The following is a 21275-nucleotide window of genomic DNA, read 5'->3' on the forward strand; positions in this document are numbered from 1 at the left end:
CAATCTAGAGGGTCATGGCAGTGTTTCTGTACCGTTATCAGCACAACCAAAGCTGTGTGCATGGCATCTTCCCTTGGTTGCATCCACCAACCCTTGGGTGAGGTGTCGTTCAAGCCCCTGATCAACTCACAGCTTGTAATGAAGTGCAAGTGCCTTGATAAATGACATGGAAATTGCTTCAGCAATAAGAAACTTTGTGCCTAATGTTTTACTGTGAAAAGAGGAAGGAAATTTCCCATAGTAAGAAAAGAAATAAACCTAGAAAATATCTTAAAAAGGATTGCCATCTTCAAAATTGCTACCTCGAGCAATTCTTAATTAGCATGTCTGGAACCAGTTTGCAGGAAGTGTAGGCAGATTTCCATTGAGACACATATAATCAATCCAGGCTCAGAAAGGCATACAAACACCTACTGAAATCAGTCAATATCTGAATAAGCACATTTTCCTGTTCTGTTTTCGGGTTTGTCTGGGTTTGTTTGTTGGTTGTTTTGTTTGGGGTTTTTTTGGTGATTTTTGTTGGGCTTTTTTTTAAGATTGTAATTCAGAAGCTGTTTTTCTGAACAATTCTTAGCAGATATCATCATCATCCCCTTCTGGTTTTGAGTAGACACCTAAAAGCACCAACATGTCTCCTGTATCCTCAGCAGAACTTTTAAAACACTCTTCAGGGAAGACTTTTGCATTTACTAAAAGAATATAAAGCAGTTTTGCTTCTGTGCTGTCAAGAAACACTGTACAAGCTCAGCAGTCCAGTGAATTGATAGGGACCAGGGTAACTTGGAGCCACCTTTAGCAATTCTGACTCAATAGCAGAATAGTTTCCAGCAGTAGTTGAAACCACCTCCTCAAACTCTTACTATAAACTTAGGCAAATTCTGATCAAAAAAACCCACAAAAAATTGGGTAACAGAACTGATGAGCCCAATTCCTAGTATATTTTTCCCATGTCCTTTTCTCTTAAGATTTTACTCAGAACTAGCAATTTATATCCTAAAATAGACTCCACAAAGCAGCATGTTTCTGAGGATTTAAATGGCCCCACTGAAATTAATAGACTCCCACATTTGGGCCATACAGTTTAGTTAAAGTCTTTGAGTCAATGTTTAAGAGCCTTAGGAAATCACTTTTCAAAAGTTCAGCATGAATACACTGAGAACTTTGCACTCTCAATTGTTCTATAGAATTCTGTGTACACTTAGCATTTCACAGAACCACAGAATGGTTGAGGTTGGAAAGGATCTCTGGAGGTCATTTGGTCTACTCCTTCTGCTCAAGGAGGGTCACCTATAACTGGCTGTCCAGCACCATGCCCAGGTATCTTACGAGTATCTCCAAGGATGGAGACACCATGACCCCTCCGGGAAACCTGTGCCAGTGCTCACTCACCCTCTCAATTAAAAAGTGTTTCCTGATCTTCAGAGGTAATCTTCTGTGTTTCAGTTTGTGCCTATTTCCTCCAGTCCTGTCACTAATCACCAGTGAAAGATCCTGGTTCCATTCTCTGTGCACCCTCCCTTCATGTATTTAAATACATTGGTAAGATCCCCTCCAAGCTGTCTTCTCCAGGCTGAACAGCCCCTGCTTTCTCAACCTTTCATCAGTGCTCCAGACCTTCATCATCGTAGTGGTCCCTCTTTGGATTCTCTGCAGTCTCCTCATATCTCTCCTGTACTGGAGAGCCCAGAACTGGATACAGCACTTCAGGTGGGACTGCACCAGTGCTGGAGGGGAAGGATGACCTCTCTGGTGGCAGCACTTTTCCTAGCCCAGGAATCCATTTGCCTTCTTTGCCACAAAGGCACATTTCTGGATGCTAGGTCCTTTCCTGCCAAGTTGCCTTCCATCTGGGAGGCCCCCAGCTTGTGTTGGTGCCTGGGGTCATTCCACCCCAGGCGCAGGATTTGCACTTCTTGCTGAACTTCATGGAGTTCCTGTCAGCTCATTTCTCCAAGTTATTAAGGTCCCTCTGTATAACACCATGACCCTCTGGCATATCAGCTACATCAAGTTTGACATCTCCTGAAAACCTGTTGAGGGTGCACTGTGCACCATCATCCAGGTCATTAATGAAGACACTGAACAGGACTGGAACCTGGGCTACACCACTGATTACTGGCCTCAAAAAACTAGACTATGCTTCGTTTTGTTATATTTCTAGAATATAACTAGGCAGAATGAAGATGTTCTGGAATTTTTCATTCTACATAGCCAGATGTTCGAAATTATCACAAACAGGACACTTTAGGAATTCAAGTGATCCTGGAGAATGCTAAACTAGTGGATGCATTTGTCCTACTCTAATGGAAGATACAAACACCTTTTTATATTCTATAAACACTATAAGGCATAAGCTGCTTTGATTCCCAAGATCCTGCATGCAGCTGCAAGAGTTCACCTGTCTCTTATTGCCACAAGAGCTCTCTGTTCTATACTCTGAAATAAATTATCACTCATATCTTGAAAGAAGAATATCTTTAACTATAATCACTATCATGGCTCAAGGGGAAGATAAACATACAGAAGAAAATAGCTCTCAGAAAAATATAAAGAAACTGGCTGATTCATACTTTGTGTTATCATGCTAATGTGTAAGATTCATTTCAAGAGCATCTCCAGCAGACCATTTTGTCTTTGGTGTCCACCTGCAGGCTGCAGGTCCCTAAAGCAATTCTGAATTCCTTTCTTTACTCATCTGTAATTTGTTGACAGTTTTTAAAGAGTCCTTGTATTGGAGTCAAGAGTCTTAGGAAGAAGGATCAGTTAAAGAAAAAGAAAAAAAAGGAAACGCTACACAGAAAATGAAGCTTTGACAAGTAAAATCAAAGCTTATTGTCAGAACAGCCTTCAACTGCATGAGTTGTAGAACTACCTATTCCATCACTGTCTACTTCAGTGCAAGTGAAGGAGTACTTTTAAAAGAATGTGGTAAAGCAAAATGAAAAATTCTTATATAAACATTCCCAAATACACAACTTTCTATCACATTTCTAAGAGGTCTGTTAAGGAAAATTAGAGTTTAACACAGTATCTACAGAAGTTTTTAGTTTGATTTTTTGTTTGTTTGTTTGGTTTTTGTTTGGTTTTTTGTGGTTTTGTTTGTTTGTTTGTTTAAAAAAATAAAAAATATTTCTTCACAAGGTCCACTCATATAAAGAACTAACTTGAAAGGGACTAATCACAGAGATGCTTCCTTATTAGATATATAGTACAGTGTCTATGAAGTTCATTGGTCCCTTTCCAAATTTAGCTCAATTTGTTGCAGAAATTGATATTGATATTTATATCAATGACAGAATTTCTTTGCTAAAATAGTCAGTTGTGGGGAGGACAGTTTGGTCATTGTCACCATATGTCATGGACCTATTTCCAGCTAACTTTTTTTTAAAAACAGGTCATTTCTAGCCACATATGTATTAAAGCTGTTCAAAATCCTCAAAAAAATGTAATTTAAAATTAATTCATGTTCCTTCTAGGACAAAGAAAACATCTAATTAATACAGTTCATAACCATAACCACTTAACACAAGTTTTGCAACATGGTAAATTCCAAATAGATTTAAAGAAAGATTGAGAAGAGTCTAGAAAAGACAGCATGTCACTTTAGGCAAATTCTAAGTCTTCTCTGGTGTACTTTGTTTTTCCTTGCTTTGAGTGTTTCCCCAGCATGGGGTTACCCATAAGAGCTGTTTAACCCTGACTTCTCCTCAAGAAGCCACTTCCCATCTCTGGTCATTGCTGCTCCCTTCTGTACCTTGTATTGCTCGACCCTTTTTAAAACAGATCAACCAAAACAATTTGCAATATTCAAGAGATGGACACATTAGGAATTTTGCAGGGGTTTTTTTCTGTTTACACTACTTTTTTTATTTTTTTTCCCCCTGGAAACATTTACAGCAGTAGTAGGGTTTATTCAGAAAGGCTTAGGATGCAAGCAAAGCAGGGTTTTTAGGATGACATGCTATCCACTGTGAAACAGCGCAACAATGTAGTTAGACAAGCTCCTGGGTGCATTACCTAGAAACACTTGAAGTCTACAAAACAGGGTTGCCAAAGTAAATCCTAAAAAATTCTATTTTTCTGGTGGCCTACCTATGGCAAACAGTTGTTTGGTCAGAGAAGCAGCCAGAGCCAGCCAACCACTGGGGCCAGCTCCAGGGAAAACAACTGCAGCTTGGCAAAGCTTTACTCACCACGTACAGGAAAGGGGGTTCAAAGCAGAAGACTGAGTAAAACAGGGCAACAGGTAACAGTTTCAGTTTTACCTGCCCTGAATACATATACACACCATAAAAAATTTTTTCTCTCCTTTCTTGTATCTATACACAGATGAATGAGATACTGATGCTCTAGGTATATTAAAAAATATGAACATTGTAACTACTGAAAATGTATTCATAAACTAAATCCTCTATCATTTAAGAAAAGATTGAGGTCTACCTTCATTAAACAAAATGAACCAATAGAAGAGACAGTCTTGTGATCTATAACATTTAAAAGATGTTTCCATGCTAAGGAAAAGCTGTGGATCAGGACATTACAAGCAGGAGAAACTAGATGAGACAGTCAGAATGATACCTAAGGTTACACGTAATGCACCAGAATCACGCCAGACAATATTCCCTCAAGACAGTAAGTGTAAATTTGAGCTTTCAAAATTGAATTTGACAATGCACTGGCCTTTGCTTTGCAGGGAGCAATCTGTTAGGAAAAATGGGCTGGGTGATTCAATTGCAGAATCATAGAAACAGAGAGAATGGAAACACCTGAAGGGCAGTGTTTGAAGAAGTGACAGATCTGAGACCTCCTTAATATCTGTTTTTTCCTTCAGTCAGATACATGGAAAGCTGCACATGCAATACAACCAAAAACTAAATAATCCTGTAGCCAGTAGCAATAACTCAGTGCTCACATTACAGCAGACAACATCTCTGCACACCTGTGGGCCTGCACCAAGTTGTCATCTACAGTTGCCATGGCTTCCTGAAGAATTAAGAACTCTGGCTTACAGAACACTAAAACGAGATGCTAGCACATGAAAATGAGCACACAGCTCTCAGCAGTCAGCGTGTGGAGAGAAGCAGGTCAGCAGCTACGTAAAGTGGTCATGCTCTGTACTCTGATCTCCAGCTGGCTTTAGTACTCTGTAATTTACCAAATCTCAAAGGAGCCACAGCAGATATCGGTTTTCCATAAGTTATGACCTACAAGAATCAGAATCTTGAATGAAAACCACTGCTGGGATTTTTGTATGTGAGGGAATTAAGGTAGTGGAAAGAAAGCACAGGACCGATTGTCACAATTCTAGCTTTTCTCCTTCAGATAATCACTCTTGCTAATCATTGTATGCTGAAGGAAAAAATTCTTCAGACTTGGTACACTAAAATTAGAGTATATATACCTTTGGAGAGTAAATATCTTTGGAGACAAATAGGATAAAAGTCTATATATTCAGAATCTAAAAGAATGCCTGTATTTAGGTTTTACTGTCATTATTGGATTTTTTTTTTTTTTGCATCTGCTCTATTTTACTATGATTTTAAAATTAGATGTAGTCATATTTGTCAAGTTCATGTCAATATGGTAGGACACAGAAAAAAATGCATTCTGTAATACTTCAGACAAAACATTTTCAGGAAAACTAGGAAATATTTAATATAATTCTATTTTTAAAAGTATCATTTCATCTGGGTTGTTGGTATAACCTTGTTCTCCTAGGTTCAAATTTAAACCAAGGTTTATTTCAGAGAAAGGCACACGGAATGAAAAAGAGAGCTTGGGTTAGTAAAGGAAGTGAAATCTAACTTGAAACACAAAGTTCATAAATGATGGGGGGAGCAGAAAGTGCAGTGGGTGGGGGAAAAAAAAGATCAAGAAAGGTATTAAAAAATAAATAAAAGTTGACCAAAAGAATACTGAGAATAAGATGACAGAACTGGCATGAAAAGGTATTTGAAGGAGATGAAAAGATTGCCGGTCCTCAGCACTTCCTGTAGATATCTTGGGAAAGCTGGAGAAATAGGAAGCAGCCAACAAGCCTTAAGACAGTAACCCAGCCAAAGCTGACCATTGCCCCCTCAGCACCACACCTGGGCTGCCCACATGCCTCCTACTTCACCTGGACCAATCCTGACAAACAAAATACTGCTAAAAAATCACTTCGGGGCTGCTTAACCTACTTGATACAAAAAGCAGTAAGGACTTCTGAATTGCCTCAAGTAATAGTGCTTCAGAGCTATTTTGATCATGATTCCACATTTAAAGCAGCACTTTTGCATTTGATAACAGAGGAAGTAATCACTTAAGTTGTTAATAAATGCTTGTTAACACTATGCCCCACAGCCGACACAAACGCTTTCCTGTTCTGTGAAGACACTTCCATAGAACCACTGAAGGCAACAACCTCATATAACCCACATAAATGCTTCAAGGTCCAATTTAAAAGTTAAATTTTCTGCTCAAGCTACTTCAGCCAGGAGTCTGTTCCAAACATCATTCTGATGAATTTCAGCATGCAGTTATTCACACAATTGTTATAAAAGTCATTCTTGTAGCCATATTGTCCTTGAGATTAAGCCACTCTGTTCCTTCTGAAGTTCTCTTTCTTGTGGTGCAGTCAGTTTGTCTCCCTTCCCTCTACCTGACCACATAAGCAATGCTGCTGTTACCTGCTCTTACAAGACAGAACACCAGCCATGCTGAAAGCCTTGCTCATGTCCACTCCTCTTCCAACAAGTCTCTTCCAGTAAGATGCCCAATTCTGGTTTTGTCCTTCCTTTCTTCAAAACCATCACTGCTTAGATACCATGGCTAGTAATCTCTTAGATATTTGCTCAATTTATGAGAAATAGATAAATGACAGAGCACAGGAGAAAACTCTTATGAAACCACAATAGAAGACAAGAATTTGTAACTATTATTATTTACAACAAATTCTGAAAAGAAACCAACAAACAAACACAGAGTAACAAAAAAATACCACCTCCCACTGAGGGAGGTTCAGTGGGAACCACACAAAGCTAGTGAAAAAAATCCTGGCTTGACCAAAACCAACAGAGATAAAAAGAAAAGTACACCCACATAGTCAATTAGAAAATTCAAGCTGCTTCCAATAATTTTTCTGGAAATACGCTAATTTGCATCAGCCCAAATTTTGGTCCTTTTACGTGCTGATGTTACCCATCTTGAAAAGAACTAATTCTATACATAAAGTGTATTTCTTTTTACATAAATTAATATCTATCTTTAATGGTGTAATATTAATTAACTTCCTACTAAAGTAGGTTGTAGAAGCAATCTTCACAATTTGGTATCATCAACAATGCAGATGAAAGGAAGGCGAGAAGGGAAAACAGCAAGAATGAGCTGAAACCAAGGAATAAGTATTTCCTATTCAAAATATCCCAAAGACCAAAAAGAATTTGCATGACACCTCACCTTTAAAAGTGTATGGGTGCTTAAAAAAGAAAAAACAACCCCCCAAAAAAACCCTGAAAAAAACCATCCCCACTACATAAGGGCTGACCCATATTCTAAACAATCGAACTGGCCTCTTGGCATTTCATACATTCATTTTCAACAGACTGATTTCCAAAGCAAGAGAAGGGACATCTGTAGAAGCCACCAAGGAAGGTCAGTAAAAGCCTTTCAAAGCTTTTCCTAAGATTTGTTGCTTTGGAGGGGACAGAGGAGAAAACTATCATTCAATCAAGGGTAAATTGAATCAAACCGTCTGCCTTCAGGAGGGCTGAACAGGATAAAGGGACAGAATAAGAGAGCTCGTCCGACAAAAATAAAAGTATCAGGGAGGATGGTATTGTGTATTGACAAATTAGTTGAATTTGAATGGACAGAGGAGGAAAAGCTCCCTCACTTTTCAACAGTTTACTACTTTGGTTGGCTGTCAGAAGGGATTCTGAGTTCAGGTTTCATGGTGAGAGGATACAGATATTTCCTCCACACTGCCTTAAAGATTCATCTCTGAAAAGAAAGTGTCTGGTTGGATCAGATGACCCACTGTGGTTCCTTCTAACTTTACCAATTCTGTGATTCTGTGTTTCCAAGTACCAGCCAGAACCAACCTCAAGTTCATTTATTTAGAGCAATGATGACATCCAGTGGTCACCAAGTTAATCTCAGCCTACAACAGCAAGACAACCTCTTAACCGAAGAGATAATGTTTCCATAAAGGTATATATTAGCTCTGCTCTTCCACCTTATAGTCTAAAAGCAAGGGTGCATTACAAGGAACACTCTAATCACTGAAGAAGAGTCTTCCTATTCATGTTCTCATACGAACTCTAATGAAGCCTTTTTCGTTTCTATCTCACACGAAAAATTACAAATCAAAAATGCAAAAACTGTTAAACATTTCCATGATACTCAAAGGAACTGGAAACCAGCAAAAATAATGGCACATCAAGAGAGGGGAGGAGGGGGACCTGCATATGGACACACATGAGCCACTCAAGCTGTTAGAACTGCTGACCACATCTACCAAACTTAGTCACATGTACAGCTTTTAGAACACTCAGAGGAAACCACTTTTTGAAGTGCTTCAAAACAAAAAACTCCAATGTTTCTATTTTCCACTTTTGTAAAGAACTCAGTCAAAACATGAAAATATGACACTTAAAGCACACTTGTGTTCTTTGACAGAAAAGATCTGTTAAATACTTACTTGCCCAAATATTTCTGGCAGCCCCAAAACTTGACCAGTGAAAACACCAATACAGATGAAAATTGCTGTGACCTGACCCAATGAACCACGGATTTCCTTAGGAGATATTTCACTCAAATACATGGGAAGGGCACTTAAGGAAATTCCTGCAAAAGAAGAAAAAAACCCCATATATTAAGTCAAAACTTCTTTTCATTATGCCAGGTATGAAACAAATGTCTACTGAGAGGAGTCTGAGTGCTAATCTGCTCACTAGAGTGGCATGAGAACATGCAAAGAACAGAAATATGTCTGTCCACAGATAATATGAATTATCTTCCCTGCATGTCTAATTACTCTTACACCATTTAATAACGATGGGATTGATTATCTGTTACAGATCTACAGAAATGTGTGTAGGCTGCTATCTGATGAGGAGCACCAAAGGTTACTCAGAGATGAGAATCACCAGGAGAACAGATTTGATGTCTTAAATTTGCTCATCCCAAAGCAAACAAAGTCATGTTAGCACTGGTGTGGGTAAGGAAAAAAACACAACCCAATGTATCTGTCAGACAGAGGAGATACTGTCAGATGAAATATTTTTACTTTAAACAGTATTAACAGATGTATCTCTCAGTACAGGCTCACAGCTGCAATGAACTTTTCGTAGTAGGCATAAAATAAGGGTGAGGTGGCTGCTCAAAGCCAGGAGGAAACAATTGCATGATCCTGGTTAGTACAATGGCAATATTTACACAGCTCCAAAACCTTGGTAGTTTGGTGGTAACCTAGACAAAAATTAGCAGTCAGCAGCAAAATGACTCATGAACTTCACACTTAGTGATCTGAGAAGTTGCTGAGGCCCTTACTTTTAGCTGTAAGACAATTCTAGTGCTGCAGTCCCTCAGTGGATTACTTTTAAATTGGGAAGACCATATTGTTAGGAGTAACTGAAGATGTACCCAACCTTCCTTAATCCTGCTGGATTAGCATGGAATCCAACAACTTCTAAACACACAGAAACAAGCAGTGTTAATAAATTGACTATGCCCTCCTAGCTAAAGGATTTTCGTGGTATGAAGACAGATAAGCTCTACTGGGGCTGGAAGAGGAAAAGTGGGGGAACAACCAGGGTGGATAGCAGTGGCTGGCATTCATTCCAGTGTCTTCTCCAAACATCAGACCCTTTAGCCCTTAGTCTGCTCTTTTGTCCCAATGAAATCAGTGTGGCTACAGCTAGTTCCTGACATGCCTCTTCAATGTAAAGAAAGCTCTAGCCAGGGGAGAGGAGAAAGTTCATGTGCGGCACAAGCATTCCAGACATGTAGAGTGTGACCAAAGCTTACCTGCATCAACACCCATGATAATGCGGCCCAGTATGAGCATTTCAAACGACCCCGCCAGCAAGGACAGGGACATCAACAACGCAGCTGTCACTGCAAACACGTTATTGAGCAGCAACGTACATTTCCTAAAAGGAAAAGACAGTTTATGTAGAAACCAGCACAATGGCAGTGATATCTAGTCATATTCTGAGCATACTAGGCTGTTATACTTAAATATCTATAAATAAAAAGTTCCTAACAAATGCTGCCTCTTAGATATTGTGAAGTTCCAAAGTACAGCACTATACCCAAATGTATACAGTTTCGAAGTCTATACCACAGCTTTAAAATAAAACATATCATAGCTAACTGAAGAGCTGTACTTCAAAAGGAGAGCAATTAGCCACCCTATGCATCCTAAGAACCCAAGTGCCATGCCCAAGATTCCATATATGAATGTAAGCATTAACAAGTATACTCTGGGTAGATGATGTCTGTATGGAGGAACCTATAATATACTTCAAATAGCAACAAGTTGATATAACTACAGGAATTTTAATGCTACGTATATTCTTTGCCACTTTGAAAACTCCTCAACACTGGCATATTTACATCATTATAATTCATCCTTAAGTCCATGATATTGAAAACATACACTGAGGAAAATTACTTCCTACCTGTAGAGTCAGAAAAAACACTGGGGCTCACAAGAGTGGTAAAACTCAATCCTTCTCTAAAAATTGTTTAAATTAACCAAAATAGAGATTTACATATTTCTTTCCCACTTTTAAAAATAAATAATTCTATAACAGTTAAATAAAACATTAAAAATACTTTTCAAATAAAAGAAGTATTCTCTATGGAAAATTATTACTTTGTTAAAAAAATTTTTAAATCACAAAAATACACTTTAAATTTTTAAAAAATCTCAATTTCTCATTTGCACTCTAACAACAGTTTTCATCTTTCAGAACTTTCTGCTCAAGCTTGAGGGACTCATTAATTCAAAAGTGACCAAGTCCCACAGCTTCTGCAGAAAAATACACTTTACAAAAGAAATGATAGGCAGGGTTTCATGGGCTTTTGACAGTCAGATTCAAACAATGACATCCAAGGTCTCATTTCCCGAACACATGGAAAAAGAGTGGCTAAAGATACAGAATCTACACCTCTGATGCAATGATTCTCTATTGAAAGATGAAGAGGAAAACCCACCCAGAACTCAGAGAATCACTGCTACCTTACATACATCTCTCCACAAAAATGGAATTAAGTGGCTTTCTGCTAAATTATTACTTTCAGGTGAATGGCTGGAGAAGCCAGTATGAGGTTCAGCATTGAGAGCAACTGAGAAGTTTCTTAAAATTCCCAGGCAGAATCCCAGGGATATCTGCTGGAGATGTGGCCTCCTAACAGCACATCACAGCAAGATAGCTGCTTTGCACTGTGTAGGATCCAACACAAAGCATCATAATTTTCACAATTACATGGCAAGGGAATGATTGTACCCCACGTTTTTCATCTGTTAGTCACCTCACCTGGCTACATATGGTAAAGCAACGGAGCTTTGTCTTTATCAGGTTTTGCAGTCACATAATTAAGCACATAATTAAGTCTTGGTTTGGCTCTAGAGGTACAATGTGATAATGAAGCCTCCAATACCACTCACAAGAACATATGAAGGCAAGAACTGATTTCAAAACAAATTTATCTGGAGATAAACATCACTGATGATGTAAATTATGAGGAATTCATTAACTTTGACAGTACAGGCTGAGAATACATCAATTTTATTCAAAAACTGAAGCGGTATTAAATTTGTAAGTATTCTCAAAGGATTTTCAATCTCTATATATTTTAATTTCCATGCAAAATAAGAGGAATTACTAGAAAGCTGTCTACCCCTTTCTTTTCTAAAACAGGTAACAGACTGACCCAGCCATTCTTGTTCTTTTCAAGACATAAGTATCAACTGGAAATCTCACACCAATTGAATAAATTGTCCAACTTCTCACAGCAGATGAATACATCTTCAAAAGAAAATATTTTTAATATTTGTATTTTTAATTCTTGTACTTTTAGTTCCTCTTCCTGCTTTCTGATTTTAGAAAACTGAATGAATAATATGGTTTAAAGATTAAAAAATGAGATACAATTCCTTTAAACTCTATACGATATAGCTGTCAAGAATGATGACTGTACTATTTAAAACAGATTTTTCAAATGGATATACACTTTGATAGGGCTGAAGTGATATAAATAATGCTAAAAATGTAAACAAAATGCTCTTTCAGGTTGAACGAGTCTTATACATTCATTTGAAGATATTAATTTTCTGTAATTTAAATAAAAACTACAAAATACATACCTTTAGAGAAAAAGTTGGTCAGTAAACCCTTAAGCTATGCAGCTGAGAAAAGAAAAGCATAGTCTAAAGAAGCAGGATAAAAGCAAAGGGGTTTGGTTTTCACAAATTGAGAAAAAAGTAAAACCAAGAAAACATGCTGTTTAGAGTGTTACTATATAAAGCAGGTACATTTTTAGTAACAAAACCACTGTGCTGGGTGTCTGTGGTAAGTAAAGGGGCTGCAGGGGTGGCTTCTGTGCATAGATGGAATGAGGTTGCAACCAGGTCAGTGGTGGAGAAGGTGCTCCAGACCTGAGCAGGTATAAGCCCAGAGGGACTGTGGCCCATGGAGGACCCACACTGGAACACAGGAGGAGTCAGAAGCAAAGACTGGCACAATGAAGTTGTTACACACTGACCCTGACTCCTTGCACTGCCCGTTCCTCTCACTGAAGGCACTGGGTGTGACCTGCTGTGGCACAGAAGGGAAGGAGAGAAGCCTGGAGTGATGCTCAGCCTGGGAATGTGGCTCCCTAGCTGTGATCTAAGCTATCCCTTGAGCATATTGCTCTGGGTGCTCAGGATACACAACAGCAGCTGCTCTTCATTAGAAGAGAATGTAAATTATAAAGCGTCAAAGACACATGGGACTTAAGCTTATGTGTTTGAAGGTTCACTTTCAAAAAACTATTCTGTATCTCTCTTGAAGTAAGTAGGGCCTAGGAATCTAGTAATTTGGAAATTATGTTATTAACCTTAGAGCAATGTGATTCAAGTGTTCTTTTTAAAGTCATATATTATTACTGACTAATGCTTTTGATCCCCCTTAGCTCATTATTCTGTGTCAGTGTAAATGGAGCTCAGCTTCCTCATACATACAACCCTCCAACCTACACTTGAGCAATTTAACAGCGAAGTATTTTATTGTTCTGTCAACATTTCACAATGTGCTCCTCAATTACTATAATGATACATCAGTCTGAGTTCCTAGACCAGACAAAAACACTGCAGTGTGAACTGCAAACTTAAGAACCACTCTTTGGTGAGTAGCCTTTATCCACACAACCCTTTCCCATCTGTACTGTAGCACTCATACACCATATCTATAACAGAGCTGTTTTCATGGCTTAATGGAGATAAACATTATAATAAACAGGGGCAGAGTCTGTAAGTGTAAAGGTCTGCCCTGGAAACACAACCAGCTCCAATCAAAGCGGTGTAACAGAGATCAGCCATCACTTTAACGAATTGAATGCAAAGCTGTTCTATTCTTCACTGAAAATTCAAGCCTTATTCTAACCCATTTTTTACTTCATTTTATTTTAATGAAGACTCAGTGATATTCTGGGAATTAATCTGTCTGAACCAAGCATAGTTTTATATATATATAGTTTTATAAAATTTTATATATATAAAGCCAAATTGATGATTTGGTAGAAGAAGCTGAAATTTTTAAAAACGGAAATAGTGTGCCTATGAAAAATATATAAGAATTGAAAATCAAATGGTGAAGTGACACAATAAAGTAATGAAGAGTGGGTAATAGCAGAGAATACAGACTTGCTGTAAGCCTGAAACGTAAGAGCTTGAAAATATATTCTTTGAGGTGAAAAATGGGATATGGAAGAGTTGAGAGAATGCCAAAGAGACTTAGGAAAGTACAATCAAAGTGTACAGAAACAGTCAACGTGTAAAACAGAAAAGTAAGAACAGTGGAGGTTAATGCTTTTATTTAAGCCTGCATGATGATGTTCTCCTATGATTTAACTGATGAAAAAATATCAAACTATATAGAATTTACAATTAAGGAAAATTCAAATGAGAGGTTATGATGAATACTACAGTGGCAGGGTTTTTCCATGCCCTTCTAACTATAGGTAATTAATAAACTACCTTTAAAATTCTCTTTGGAAGACTGTAGGAAACAAAAATTTGACAGAAATATCTAGTTAGTACCTGCAGCAAAAATACAAACATCCACCAGCACAAACATTCCTAAAATACTCATATTCTCTGTAGTCAAGACTTGGTCAAATACTGCATTGTATAGAGCAGGGACAGTATCCCCAAGCTTGGCGAAGACCAAACATGAACTTCATCCTAGTTTAGTTCTTCAAACTGTATTTTAAATTGACACAAGGAAGGAAAAAGGTGAAAATTTCCATTACTATGTGACAACAGATGTTGTTAAGAAGCAAACGAGATATGTTGATTGTTTTGTTTGTTTACAGTAAGGTACTCAGCAGACTCACGAAACAAGAATCTGCCAGTCCTTTGTGACATCTTTTCTATTTTATAGTATTTTCCTTTCACATTCTTGACAGTGCAACCTCCTTGACATCTCAACCCACTGCCCATTCAGAGCAAATGGTTTCTGTGACTTAAATGATACACACCAAGGCCAGAGAGAAGGGTACCAACTGCACTCTTGGAAATTCATATCTCTTAGAAATGAGCTTTTATGGTTTAAAGATACTTAAATTTGCATTCTAGTGAAGAGGATTCTTTTCAAAAATAAAAGCAAAGCCTTCCAAAGAGACCAAGGGAGAAACTGCTTTAGGAAATACACGTTTTTCAGTACACCTACCGTCCGAAGAACTTCACAATTGGGGTAGCAATAATGGCACCCACAAGGCCTCCGATAGCAAAAATAGAAACTGTCACAGACCAGAGCAGCGTCAGAGTGTTTTCATCCACTGAGAAGCCATATCTTCTCTCCCAAGTTTCATTGTAAAACTTCTTGATATACTGAAAGAAAACAAATAATAATAATACATGTTAAAAAAAAAAATCCCACTTTAAGAATACAACTGAGGGAAACAGAATTAGAAAAAAAATTAAATCATCCCAGTAGCTTGCTTGCAGCAATCACTGCTGCTCTCCTCCAAAAGATGGGCCCTCAATTTTAGATGCAACTGCAATAAAACTAACTGAATCAGTCAAAGCATCCATACTGAAACTGCATGGCCTTCCCAAACAACGTGGGGAAAAAACTACAGGTAGACATGAATGTCCAGGACCAGCTCCCTTTTTAGCCTTCGGTGTGACAGAGTTTATACTCTTTTGCTGCTTTCTTGACATGAGCACAACTGCAGGTTTTTGAAGGATGCTAAAACCTTCTCCTCCTTAATGTTTAATCACACCAGTTTCATCTTTCTAACAGATAAAGATGTCATAGCTCCAGGATGACATTTTAACATAGTCTCTGAATTGTCTGCAGAGACATTGCCTGTTTACTTTTTTGTTAGTTGGACTTCCTCATTTTTATGCTGTTCCCATTTCAAAATCAAGGACCATTGTGCCTGATGCTCTGGTGAGGATACAGTACCAGGCAGCTGCAGTCACTACAGCAGGAAGGCACAGCAATCCTGTGAAAAGCTCTCACCTGTTCTGTGTCACCGCTTCCCAACAAGCTCTACAGCATCACAAAATTCAGTCTTGGCTCTTTTACTCAGTTTTTTTCTGAGATTTCATTCAGCATGTAATAGCTCCTAAAGTATCCTGGAACAGGACTCGGTAATATAAACCCCTACATTTTCCCCATTCAAACTAGGATTTTCAATCTTTAGTCTAGCCTTGGACACAGAATATTTGGTTTGAGGACTTTAGTTAATTTGAATGACCACGTCTCTGTCTGCAAGGTACCTAAGAAAGGTGGAGGTAAAAACATACAACTTTCTATCTTCCTTCTATCATGTTTCTAATAGACCTCTTGTGCCTTGAATTAAAAGTGGATGTGGATGTTTCTCCAATCCTATCTTATGTGTTTCTAAACAGACAGAAACAGAAAAGAAAAAAAAAGAAAAAAGAAAAAAATCAATTTTATACTTTTTCTATTTATAAGAATCTCACAGTAAGCTTCCAAATGAATCTGCCAATAAATCAAATAATACATCTTATCTCTTTAACACCAATACTCAGATTATATTTAGATTCAGAGATCTTATTTATTTGAAGTTAATTTCTGATCATAATGAATACTAAGAGAAAACTCTTTTAGAACACTATTAGCATTTCTTGCTAATGATAATGGCTAAAAATAGTATGCAGTAAAAACAGTATTCTCCCCTTGTGTATGACTAATTTTCTCAGCATAGCTTTGTTGTTTACAAGGAGACATCAAATAACTGCAAATATTCAAGAAAAGAAAGTGCAAGCTACAACACTCAGTAGTAACATACAGATGCTCTGACATGCACAGCACCTGTGTTTGGATTCCCATTGCCAAAAAATGGGAAGCTAGTAACACATACAGGTTTTGAGGGGAAGCACATGAAACAAAACAAATCTAATTTAACAAATCCACTGAATTTGAATCCATTTAATTCTGTGGCTCCTTTGGGATTTTTATCAGGTGTCTCAATAACGTTAAAGTCATAAACCTGTATACACAAATTTCAGCCCCTAATCAAAGCCTACAAGAAACAGTAGTTGGTGGATATCGATATCTTATTTTCTCAGCTGCTTCAGTTCATTACAGTAGTGGTTCTAGGGTGAGAAAGATAAGAGGAATGTAAGGGATATATATAGTTACATATATATGTATTACACTAAGAGATAAGTTTTAGATATAAGGGAAATATTTTCCTTGTCTTACCCATAGTTACAGAGGTCAGTCACACAGAGTGACCACTCCTGAACTGGCTGACACAGCAGGCTATACATTTTTGCTTTAGGAATTCAGAACTGCAGCCCTCCCCAGGAAGAGGGCAAGTGCTGCAAATCAGAAAGCAGCAGAGGCTTTGCTTTGCCTCTAGAGCACAAAGCACATCTTTGTTTCACAGGCCTTGCCCACAATCAGTCCATGAAATGAACTGTAGAAATTCTGCTCAGAAAAACACAGCTTCAACTCATATGCAATTAAATCTTTTGTCTTCCTACTGCCAAATGCTCCCATATGTTATAATAAATTATGATAGCTATCTGAACAAGCCCATGGAAACTTCTAATTCTGGGTTTCTCAGGAATCATACCTGTGATGGGCCACTGTTCTTTCCCACAGAACAACAGGGAACTGAGTGGGATGCAATCTCAGCTCTGAGCAGAGTTTGTACAGTTTATTTCCCCCTTGCAACGATCAGGAAGTTGGATTAACTCCAGACCTGAGGTAAAGCTCACCAGTGAGAACTACAGGAGTATTTTTCTGGAGTTCGATGAACTGACACAATTTGTGACACCAAAAGTAAATGGACACAAGAATTTACAAACAGTTCTTCAACTCTCCAGCCTTAAATTAACTTCCCCCTGTAGCAGGGCTCTTCATCCTGGAATAAAGTCAAGCAACTCAACAGGAAAATGGCCCATTTGCAAACCTCTCAGTGGTGGGTAGAAAGGGAGCCAAGGTGCTGGTTTTGGTATTGGATTATGCTAAAACCAGTCTGGCTCATCAATCCCAAATCAACAAACTGGTAGTGAGGCAAAGATTTGGTGGTTAAGCTGCTAAACTGACCTGGAGACCTGACACTGACAGTCAGTCAGTTTATACTATAAAAGTCCAGTCCATTTCATATGGCAGGTTCTTCTAACATACTCTTCCTGGAGTGTGTGGAGATTCTCCCTGGAAGTGGGGACACCTGTTCGAGGATGCTTCTTGAGGTTAAGAGAAAGAGATCTGCCCACAAGCATTGTTGAGCTGAGTTACATCAATGAAATAATTGCTTCTTTTTGCTAGCTTTAATCTAACTGCTTTGAGATAATTGCTTTGATATAGAGAACTATACTATACACTACTAGTAGTTTTAGCTTTTATATGGTGTAGTTAATAGTTCTGATTAAGATCTTTTGTCTGATCATTTGTCATAATAAATAACTCATTTTATATAAATATACCTGGTTTGACATCTATAACCCTGCAGGTCAAAGTCGTTCTTAAAACTGTTGACAAAGCCTGGGGCTAAGACTGTTTGTAATAACTGATATTTAAATGAAATCACCACAAGTCTTGTCTAATAATTCCACAGTAGATTCATCAAATCTGTCCCACATATTGCAGCCAACAGATGGTCAACCCAGTAGTTTTGAGTTCGGAACCAAACAAGACATCACCACAAAACGCAGGAGAGGAGGTCCATTATTTAAGAGGAAGCCAGAGGCATTATTTATAATATCAATACCATGGGAATGAAATGTTGTGCAACCCTCTAGAATTGAACCATGTGAACAGAAGTTGCTGAACATGTGCATACAGCAACCAAACACTTGTTAGTCAGATATTAAAAATACTTTATCACACAAAAGTGTGCAAGAAGATTTAGTATTAGTCTGGGCTTGGGGAGAATGAGAATAAAACATGTGCACTCATGCACCTCAACAGTGGCATTTAGCTTCCTGATAGCTACTGGATTTATGTGAAAACTTCATGGAGAGGAGGAAGATTTCAGGCAAAGGAATGTTACTGTATGAGACGTAATCCTTTTCTGCTATGCAATCAGGAGGACTATAAAGGCAGGATGCTGTAGAGCGTGCAATAGCTGGACAAGGCTGCCCTCTACTGATACTAAATCCCATTTTTGTCAGTCACTTACCACAGCGGGAGCGTTCACCACCGAGAGATTGTAACCATAAAGAAAAGATGACCCAAAAGCACCAGTTAAGGAGGCTACAATGAGACTCCCAGACCAATTCTGAAAGACAAAGGAAAGATGCAGCCACTGTTAGCATACCTTAAATTAATGTAACTCAGGTTTTAAGCACTCCTTCTGTTATCTTGCATAGCTCCTGCAGGCAGATGAACTTGCTGCAAAATAATGGCCTGAAACGTTCCTTACCCAATCTGAGAAACAGTAAATTTGAAGTGACAGCATCTCAGTTAACATCTACCGAGGCATAAGTGAACATTTGAACTTCTTTCAACCTCACAGAGTTTTGCTGCAAGCATCCCAGCAGCCCTCACTATAAAAAGTAAAATGCTGGAGAAGCATAAGCTCAGCAAAGGAAATTGTTGACAACATTTCTCTCACACGGCAAAGCAAGGAGTAGTGTATATGTGATACAATAGGACTGTGTGTACACCTGACTTGGGTGAAAACTCATGAGATGGTGTGCCTCCCAGTCCCACAAGGATTAACAAAATTGTGACCAAAAAAATTTAAAATAATGCCTACAAACTAGGTTTTGCAACTCGAATGCAAGTTTCCAACAGTAATTTGCTGTTACACGTACTCTCCAGTGGAAACACATTTGCCCTTTTTCTCGATGACACACCTGTATCTCTCCCTTCTCAGGTCTCCTCCCTTCATCCTTCTCATACTGTTTTTAGCCCACCTCTGCAAACAATTTCTTCTTCCACATCAGCTGTTGAATAAAAGGTAGAACTGCTTTGATTTGAGAGGTTTTGCATTTCAGGGCCCTTTCCACCTACCCCCAGCCACTCAGTTCTGCTGCTGGATTACAGACAGTGGCAGAAGGCACCACCGCCAGCCAGTCCCGAGAGACATTGAAGTTAGTGTTTTGATGGCTGGTCAGTTTCAAATGTAGTTTTGTAGATCATGAAGGACAACTTTGAATATGTTAAAATGGATGGCTTTTTAATGTGTTTTCAATTAAAACAACTGTGATAAGAATACAGAATTTCAGGCACAGCTCACTGTCGCTTATGCCCAGCCTCCTCACTCACTGAAGCCTCAACCCTTTCAACAGGAACAGACCTGCTTAAGCAGGCTTGAGAAACTCAGGTTCAGTTATATCGCTCACAACAGGTTAAAGAATCAATATATTCTGTCAACTGCACAAAGCTGTATGTTCACTTTGGAAAACATTCATGTGGCTAGCACATGGCATAGCAGCCGTGACAGTGGACTGGAATGAGCTCCACGAGCCTTGCGGGCACAGCAGGGCAAGTGGCTGTTAGAATGTGCCAGAGCTCATGTTCCACAGTCAGCAGACACTCACTGCAACCTGTGAAGAGCGACTGAGGTACCCGTGTGGTAGGGCAGGGACTACAGCGTACAACCTGGCACATATTGTATGCTCATACTTGCCACTCCTGAGGGCTCAGAATGCACCCTGTAGGACAGCTGGGTGTTTTTAACTTCTTGCACATGATGTGGGAACTTTTTAAGAGATTACACAGTTCATTAACCATCCTGGTTTTGGTCAGGTCAGGAGGAAGTGCGCAGGGGGGGAAAAGCCTAGTGTAAGAAATATATCCTGCTGAGATCATTACACAAGCCAAATACAATTTCTTCTTATTAGCCAGCTTCTTAAAATGAATGTGCCATGCACAGACACAGAGCTTTGCACCATTACTTTGGTAACAAAATGTAGAAACTTTGACATAAGGCTTTGTTTAGCTTCTGGTTAATAATAATGGCCAGTCTTCGCGAGCGAAGATCCGGGGAAGGTCTTTCCACCTTCCAGCCTGCGCATTGGATTTTTTAGGTGAGACACAGTGTGCGCGGAACTGAGCCCACCCTTTAATCCTAAGGTTCATCTGCCGGGGCCAAGCGAGCTTGGACGGTGGCAGCGAGGTCCTTAGGACGTAGGTGGGTTGCCTTTAAGGCTAACGAGCCCCACCTGCCCGGGAGTGGCCCTGACCGGGAATCGAACCCGGGTCTCCGCGGTGATAGCGCGGCGTCTTTACCACTAGACCAGCAGGGGCTCCAACACCTCATATTAGGTGCTTATTATTTCTCTACTATGCACAAGCATTCCTAGACTTAGGAGAAATTGCTACTACTCTGAATGAATGATTCATTGGGGAAAATTCCTGGTGGTCTACCAGGCTGCTCCTGAAGGGTTCACAAACAATAAACATGAGTTCACAACTAATCTTGATGCAATATTTCTAAAGGGCTCTACTCCAACAACATTAGACCCATCAGAAAAATCCTGCAAGTAAAATGATTTGGAACATATAGTCTAGAGTTTATTAAAAATTCCAATGAATGTTTAAGCCTTTTAGCACAGACAAATTATACACACATGAGGCTAAGTGGAAGAG

The 21275-nt window shown here is 38.8% G+C and overlaps 1 protein-coding gene across 2 annotated transcripts in view; it reads right to left on the bottom strand.

The window, feature by feature from the left end:
* The window catches only part of SLC2A9 (solute carrier family 2 member 9), an 88704-nt gene that overhangs the window by 64293 nt on the left and 3136 nt on the right, over positions 1-21275 (bottom strand). For both annotated transcript variants that reach the window (XM_050338514.1, XM_050338513.1), the window contains exons 2-5: positions 18859-18957; positions 14922-15082; positions 10009-10133; positions 8681-8826 (exon numbers count right to left, since the gene is read on the bottom strand). In XM_050338514.1, coding sequence (XP_050194471.1) covers positions 8681-8826; positions 10009-10133; positions 14922-15082; positions 18859-18957 — 531 coding nt within the window. The remainder of the gene's footprint in view (positions 1-8680; positions 8827-10008; positions 10134-14921; positions 15083-18858; positions 18958-21275) is intronic.

This window comes from Myiozetetes cayanensis, unplaced genomic scaffold (genome assembly GCF_022539395.1).
Source record: "Myiozetetes cayanensis isolate MyiCay16 unplaced genomic scaffold, myiCay2020 scf7, whole genome shotgun sequence".
NCBI classification, from domain to species: Eukaryota; Metazoa; Chordata; class Aves; order Passeriformes; family Tyrannidae; genus Myiozetetes; species Myiozetetes cayanensis.